This window comes from Alosa sapidissima, chromosome 13 (assembly GCF_018492685.1).
Source record: "Alosa sapidissima isolate fAloSap1 chromosome 13, fAloSap1.pri, whole genome shotgun sequence".
NCBI classification, from domain to species: Eukaryota; Metazoa; Chordata; class Actinopteri; order Clupeiformes; family Clupeidae; genus Alosa; species Alosa sapidissima.
The window spans coordinates 32,099,194-32,107,140 of record NC_055969.1 but is presented as its reverse complement, the minus strand read 5'-3'; the positions used below and the strand labels follow the sequence as shown (position 1 = coordinate 32,107,140).

General features: G+C 44.9%; 1 protein-coding gene and 1 long non-coding RNA gene across 12 annotated transcripts in view; one reads left to right on the top strand and one right to left on the bottom strand.

Moving 5' to 3' along the window:
* Positions 1–250: 250 nt before the first annotated feature.
* Positions 251–850, bottom strand: LOC121681066. The gene is made up of 3 exons (XR_006021945.1): positions 784–850; positions 505–670; positions 251–407 (listed from the first exon to the last, which is right to left on the bottom strand). It is a non-coding gene; the product is annotated as an uncharacterized LOC121681066 (long non-coding RNA).
* Positions 851–1,701: 851 nt separating this feature from the next.
* The window catches only part of sptan1 (spectrin alpha, non-erythrocytic 1), a 35,912-nt gene continuing 29,666 nt past the window's right edge, over positions 1,702–7,947 (top strand). For 10 of the 11 annotated variants that reach the window (XM_042059638.1, XM_042059637.1, XM_042059633.1 and 7 more), the window contains exon 1: positions 1,702–1,836. In XM_042059638.1, the coding sequence (XP_041915572.1) occupies positions 1,714–1,836 (123 nt within the window). In that variant the 5' untranslated portion in view covers positions 1,702–1,713. The remainder of the gene's footprint in view (positions 1,837–7,947) is intronic. The other variant, XM_042059629.1, reaches the window with a different exon arrangement.

Sequence of the window (7,947 nt, the reverse complement as noted above, 5' to 3'; positions counted from 1 at the left end):
TATGACATGTTAAACATGCTAGTTGAATGACGGAAAAACATTCAAGGGCTGGTATATTTCAAATATATCTAGCTGAACAAGAACAAACACAGGGCTATATGGAAAACATTGACCAGTCACCAATTACTATTAAGATGAAATGAAAAACAGTAAGCATAGTGGAGAATGAGTCATCACAACAGTTTGGGTGGGATATCGTAGATCTTTCGGATGTGTAAAATGTGTGCTTTATAAACGAGAGCCTTTCTTTGGTATTGTTTTGCCTTTTGTTGCTCTTCCTTAAGTCTTTTTCTGCAGTGCTGCAATTCTCTTTGCGTCTTCTCCAATTGATCTTCTAGCCTTTTGTGAGATTGTGTAGCAATCCCAAAACTTTCCATTGGTCTTGATTCACTTGTCTCTCGGTTTTCCTAAAAAATAATAGATTATTAAGGTGAAGTATATGTTTATGCTATGAAGTGTCTTTTTGTTTGTGTGAAATGCACTTTAACTCAAAACATGCATTACCTGTGAAAATTCTTCAGCTGCTAAACCTGTTGGAGCTGTTTGTAATGTAGCCTTCTCAAAACACTTTTGGGTGGAATGAATGGCATTCTCCTCTGGCATGTGTGTAATTTCTTTATCTGTATCGTCATTCCATTCTCTGAGACATTCAAGTTCTTTGTGAGAAAGTCTGTATAGGAAAAATAAACATTGTTTTTGGTTACCTATTTTGATCAGAAAATCATGATCATAGCTTATGGCCAATATGCAACTGCCCTTTTTGAATGAATTTAAACTACTTACCCCTGGCAGGTTACTCTGTCGTGCCTATCATTTCCGTCCTCATATGAGACACTGTAGGAGTCGCTTCCTGACATCTTTCCCTCTGGATTTTTCGTTATAATATGCAGGTTAAGGGGTCTATATATACACCATACACCCTCTCAGGTGTGCTGGCAGCCCATTGGCTGACCTTAATGGATGAACTGAGAGGGCTATTCAGTGGAATGTTAACACTTCATTGGTTGAGTATGTGTGAAAATTACCATCATGGATTGTCCTGCTAGATGGGTGTCAGTGTCAGTATCAGTATCAGTGCTTCAAGACAAAGGCATGATTAGGCTAGGTGGTGGGCCTAAAAGAAACATGGGGGGCAACAAAGGGAGCAGCATTTTATGATATGCCTCTCAAAGTTCATTTCCAACATAACATTCCATGATTTAACCTACATATTATGATGTCTGTGATGATGGGGCAACTATGGCTATCTGAAAATATAATTGCAGACAGCAAAATTCAGACTAGTGTAGAGCTTAGAGAGATGGATGTAGGCCTAGGCTAGTGAGCACATTCCTGGACAAATCCAATACCACCCCAAATTAAATGAACTATGTTGAGATGTTGAGACTCTGGCCAAACTTTTCACATAACACGAGCAATGTTATATCTATCTTTTTAATGTATGGATGTTTAAATGAAAGTAGGTTAATGCCTAGCTTATAACAAGTTCATTAGACTCTATAGGGACCTTTGTTATGTAGGCAAAATGTATGAGCAATCACATTCCACTAATGAACAATCATATTAGCATTAAGGTTATGGTTGTGTTCATTAGTGACATAGTCACCAACCATAATAATTAGACTGATGAATTGATGTGAATGGTTTCCGTCGGATGTGAACTCGGTTTATTCCGTATGTTTTCGTCAAACGCTCGGTGTGTTGCTGCGGCGTATGATGTCACTCCCTCGCGAAGAGTATTATATTGCTCCCCCGCCACTACCAGCTATTTCATTCGGGGAGGTTGCCACCCGTTTCGATCCAGTCCTCGTAAGCAGAGAAAACTACACTGAAGAGGTATGATTGCATTGATATTTTAACATATTAATACTTTTAGAGAACCCATAACAACACATGCATGTTTGAACATTGTGTCGTTTTTACAGCTTTTAAGTGATTGTGCTTAAGAGTTTTGCTAGCAAGCTTGAGAGACCGTGCTACCAGCTACCTGCCTACCAAACTAGCTGTCATGCTATCGCAAGCTCTGAAGAGAGGTTAATATATAACCTAAAGGCAAAGATAAACCTATTCAAAGGTTTATCTCACAAAAATGTGTGCAACGTTTGTTTTCATATGACAATTTTCAATATAACGTTAATGTATCTGCAAAACGCATGTTTCTGGAATCGGTTACTGTTAGCTGGAGTATTTCTTCCACTTGTCCCATAAAAAGCACTCGCCCAGTAACGTTAACGTGAAGTAGGGTAGTAGCAGGCGGATACATTGGTGGTTAGCTATGAGTTAGTTCGTTATGTTTAACAACAGTTTTGGCGTTCTGGTGTATATTATTGTTGTGGGCAATTAATGAATGCATGGGCAATTTGTTTAGGTGCTAAGTACCCGGTATAGCTGTCATTGTAACTTCCCAAGAAAATGTGTTGTCCAGGGCGTTCACGTTAGCTTGGCTAGTGTGTTAGATAGAACGTTAGCTTGGTGCTAGCGGTTGAACTGGATTAACTGAAAATGTCCAGTTCCAAATACGTGTCATTTGTCTGAAATGTCTGTTGCCACATGTTCTTGTGTAAATCGAAGATTTTATGAGAAACTTCCTAATTTTTGTTGTTATCAAGGTGCAGCAATCCTCTGCTGAAGCTAGCTAATGTTAGACATTTCGAATGTGGAGGACCCACCCAGCGCCAGACGAACTGGAATGTCATTGAACAAATGGAATCAGGCGAAAGGCAGTCTGTTGTATGCAAGCGTTATTTTATATGATTGCATCTTCACGAACAAATCAGAGGAAATGCACTGTGTTTAACTAGCCAATGCAATTCCGATATAATGTCTTTTTTCGTATTACAGTAAATTAGTCAGCGACCAGCGTATTGTTTTGTTTAGTCAGCGTTGCTACAATGGCGAACCTCGCGGATCAATTTGACGTCCAGTCTGCTTTACAGGAGTGCCTGGTCAGATTGACCGTGCGTTTCGCCCGCAAAGAGGCTTAAACACTTCAATTTGTCGACTTTTAGAATGTCGTTCAGATTACCATGAGCCTAGTACCCAGATAATTTTAATAGGGCACATCCATCCCAAGCGTGTCCCCTTTCAGTGAAAAAGACGGATTGGTAATGTTGACATTTCTTTGTGTAGTCGTAAATGCATAGCACCAGCGGAGCTATCGCCGTGATCAAATCACAATTGTTTGCAATCATCGTTTAAACTCTTTTTATTCTGCCAAAGCACACATTTCTATGATCTCAGCGTGAGGTCTGTCCGCTGGAAAGTTCTAGTTTTTGTGCACAGTCATTAGTATTCACACTTACTCCTTTGGGCCTTACTGTAGGCTGCCTAGGATGTGAGAACAGAGGCTCTGACATTTCGTTTTCAGACAAGGAATCCGTGGTGGGCCTTTCCTCTGACGCTGTAATCATCATTCTGTTGATAATCAAATCACGGGGCTATTCTAGGCCTTGGGCCTCTCTGCAGAATTAGTTTTGGTGTTACGGATCCTGTCCTCTGTCCCCTATGACGCATCTGTTATTTAGCATCACTCTGAGAAGATCACATCCATCCTTACACACTATGCTTTTAGTAACCTTTACAATGTCCTGACAAACTTCTTTTTGAACATACCATTAAAAAATACCCTCTAACCTGTCATGCTGTTATCTCTCCACTGTGGTTGACTGAACACACTGTTGTGGCAGTGAGGAACAGAAACTTGGGTGTGCTCCTTCAGCTGTACGAATGATGCATTCAGGCTCATCAGAAGGGGTCCTTGTTATGTCTTACTTTTTACTGTCAGCAATTTAGTATGTCATACCAATGCACAACGATATCAAGGCCAACTTGCATAGATGTTATGCGAGTCTCTAAGTGTAGGCCTTATTATTGTCTTGTGCTATCAGGAAAAGTTTAGTCAAACACTTTTTGTTTATACTGGTTTCAATCATAAAACTATATGGACACGTTTGTTTTGTCACAGTCATCATGAGTGAAGTGTATTGGTTATAAGCATTCCCCGAAATCCAGCCAGTGAGATGATCACATTTGAATAGATTGTGTTGCCTAGTTACTTCACAGCCTCGTTTAGTGAGTGCAATCATTGACCGTTATCAGTCCACGGAAGGCTATCTCTAACAGCTGTGGCCTGTTAGGCTCGGCCCAGTGACATACAGTAGCTCTCAGTGTGTCATTGTAGGCAGTGCATGCCTCCTCGGTATTGCATTGCATCCACTCACGTAACCCAAGCCAGTGTCGTCAACCATGCCCCTAGCTGCCTGGGAGAGTCCCCATAGCGGAGTGCCATTCCTGTGCTGTCAGTCCTGCCATGTCAGTGTCAGGTGGGCGACAAATTGCCGGCTGCCCGTTACCCTCTGGGAATGAGCTGGTGTGGCCTGTGATGTCGAGAAAATAAGGGTGTGTCTGTGAGGTGGCTGTCCCTCTGTCTTTGTCGGCTGTTCTCTTTTAAGAGTGTGTTTCTACGCGTTCCATTCTGTGTGATGGTTGGATCCTTTTGCATTTTAAGGCTAATTAAGCCTGATTTTCAACCAATGAAAATGAGTTACTGTTACTTAACTGTCACTGTCAATGTTTTTAATTTTAACCTTTACATTAATGTTGCGCCCCCCATAGCACCTGTCACCATGTCCAAGTTTATTAAACCCAAACTAAAGGTAATGTGTTGCATGAGTGTGTCAGTGTGTTTACGTGTGTTTGAATGGGTTTGCCGTGAGTAGTGAATGGGTTTGCAGTGAGAGGCACATTTGTGTGTGTGCGGGAGTGGAGTGGGTGTGAGGGAGTGGGTGGGTGGAGTGGCTGGGGATGGTAAAGAATGGTCCGAAGGTTCTGGAATGTTGAGAGCAGGAAGCAGCCCTATGAGAAGGACATTCCAGCTCGGTGATTGTGTGTGTGTGTGTGTGTCTTCTGTCCTGCTGCTGTTGTTCAGACAGGGAGACGCAAGGGCTGGGCCGGGTCTTGGCTGCCTCCCCACATGGCCCCTCTACTGCAGGGGCGATGCGTCTGCCTGCAGTGCAGAGAGGAGGAAGCCAGAGACACCGAGACGGAGGAAGAAAAGATGATAGAAAGAAGAAAAGGAAGAAAGAAAGAAAGAGAGGAATACTATTGAATGATGAATGAATGAACTGGGGAGGTAGTCCAAGAGGGGAATAATAAGTGCAATCCTGTCCTAGTCAAGGCCGTAGATGGCCTGTCCTTAAAAACAGAGGAACCGCAGAGGGGAGGAGAATAAATAGCAGAAAGAACAGAAGTGTCACTGTGCTTATAGCATGTTTATGCCTGGAGTCATTCAGCTCTGCAGCAGTCCTGCTCCCAGCCATAGTTTTATGGTGTCCATATTTCATCACAAACTAGTCACATGAATCCAGTGCTGTGTGTTCTGCATGGGTTTGAGAGTGTGTGTCTGTGTGGGGACGTTTCTGGGATTCCTGCATGATAAAGGTTGCAGTGTTTTTTTTAATTTTTTATCAAAAACAGAGCTGGATATGTCCCAGCTGTTACACAACATTGAGAATAAAAAGTAAAAGTGTGTATTCAGTAAGCAGTGACTAGTGTACAAGACTGTGAACTGGAATTCAAGTCATCCTGACATTGGTCTGTGGCTGCCATTTTGTGCGATTCAGTCCCAGATATGCTGCTTTTAGATGGGGCCACTTTTCAGCATTAAGTCGGAGGAGAGCTGTTGAAAAATGGAGCCTCTAGCTCAGCGATGGCGTCCTCCTCTGCAGTTCAAGTTCATCAATATTGAATGTTGACAGGAAATTCAGTCGTGAAGAAGGGGGGGGGGGGGGGGGGCACACGAGGAGTAAATGCACTTTCACAACAGCGGTTACTCTGGCCAAGAAGGCTGTGTGAAACACCCTGAGAGCCTGGTGTGGGCTGATGTAGGCTGATGTAGGCCGATGTAGGCCTACAGATAGACTTCTCGCTGCTTCTCACTGCAGGGACTAGGCATAGAGAATGGATGCTGGCCCCTTCCTGTGTTCTATCTGTGTACTCTCTCTCGCTGATAGGCGTTGTTTCTCCTCTGCTCACATGAACTCCTCTTGGCCGTGGAGATCCTCGGAGACGGCCCACCCGTTTCCTGCAAATTCCACAGGCCCTCTGCACCCTCCCTAGATCTGTCGTCATGGCCCCCCCCCCATCCCCCTCAGCCTCCTCGATAACAGATGTGTTTCCATGGAAACTTCCCGGGGTTGTTGCGTGACCTCATCCGATTTTCCCAGCCCCTCTAGCTTCCTCCGTGGGTGTAAAGCAGAGGCTCTGCTATAGGCCTCAGGGGCTCGCACTACATGCATTTGGAAGCAGAAAAAGAGCCCGGCCCTGGAGAGCAGCAGCTTTTTAAACATGTTTGTAGGACGTCTGTGTTCTGACATTAACTCTTATCTTCTCTGCTGAGAACATTGCATTGAATTGCAATGGTGCAGTGCGATGGGAATCAACAGGTTTTCTTTCTCTCTCTCTCTCTCGCTCTCTCGCGCACACACACACACACACACACACACACACACACACACACACACACACACACACACACACACACACACACACACACACACATCTACATTCAGAGACACACAGTGTCTTCTCCCCTCTCTCAGCACTCACTGTCTCTCGTCCTTGCTCGACATACTTCTGCAGTTATATGTGTCCCTGGCCACCTCTGGGGGTTTATAAATACCTCGGCTGTTCTGCAGAATGCGCGGCATGTCTTTATGCCACGCCGGAGCTCATTACCAGCAGCGCAGGCTCCTGATCGCCGGGATGGAGAGGGACTAAGTGTGCCGCTGCCAGCTCTAAAAACAGCTCTGCTGAAGGCGAGCGAGAAGAAGGGGCGGCAAGTCTGCTTAGAGACAAGAACTTCAAACTGCCGTTGGTGTTGTTGAGGGAGGAAGGGAGTTTTTTTGATTGTTCTGTTTCCTCCGTGGTTCAGTTATATGATTGGTTTGTGGTCAACCGACACACTGCCTGTGTGTTGTCTGGTTTGTGAAGGTGCTTCAAGTTAACCTCTGTGGTCGTGTGGGCTGTTCTGGTCACGTGCCTGTGGTTTGACCGTACCGTGGTTGCTACTCTCTCACGTCACATTTTTAGTAGTCTAGTGTTGTCACTACACCACAACACGGCACAACATTCAGCACAGCGCAATATGGGCCTCTGCAGTCTGCATCCACACGTGCATGTAGCTCTCTGCTGTGCTGCACAGGGTCCGCATCAGTGAGGTTTCGCGATGCGCGTGAGTAAGGGTGAGTGGGATGTACAGTAGGAGTGTCAGAGATTCTGGAGGTGCTGCTGAAGGGGGGGGGGGGGGGGGGTTGCCATTTTAAGTAAGTGGGCGGGAGATGGTGTTATCATGTGAGCGCACCCAGTGTAGAAGCACCTATCTTTCTGTGCAGCTGTGTAGCTACGTAGGGGGGTTAAGACGTAGTCCTCCAGACCCCACTTCATTTGTGCGCTTGCTGGGGCCACACCCATAGGAATTTTGAAATCATTCACCTCAGATGAGCCGCTATGTCGGAGAACTTGGACAGATTTTCTGCATCCTTGATTTGATCGTAAAGGTAAAGGTGAATGCATACTGCAGCATTCCTGCTGTTTGGCGATATGTGATCAGCTCAGTATCACTGCTGAAGTCATGTGGCTGGGCAGAGTTAACAAGAGGCGTGAGGTCTGGTGACTTGGATTTCACACCCAGCCGAAGATTTCTGCACGCAGATGTAATGACATCATTTTAGAGTCCACAGTCTGCCCCCTGGAACACACGGACACAGTCCACCTTTGGAGGGAGTGGCCCTTAAAACAATCAAACAAAAAAACCTGATAGGCCTATCCTGTTGAAGAAACTGATACCCCATTGGTTACTGTTGACTTCAATCTCCCAGCTAGGGTCAAGTTTCCATCCTTGTCTGTAGTGACCACTGACCACTATCTGGCTGGAAACAGGTCACAGCC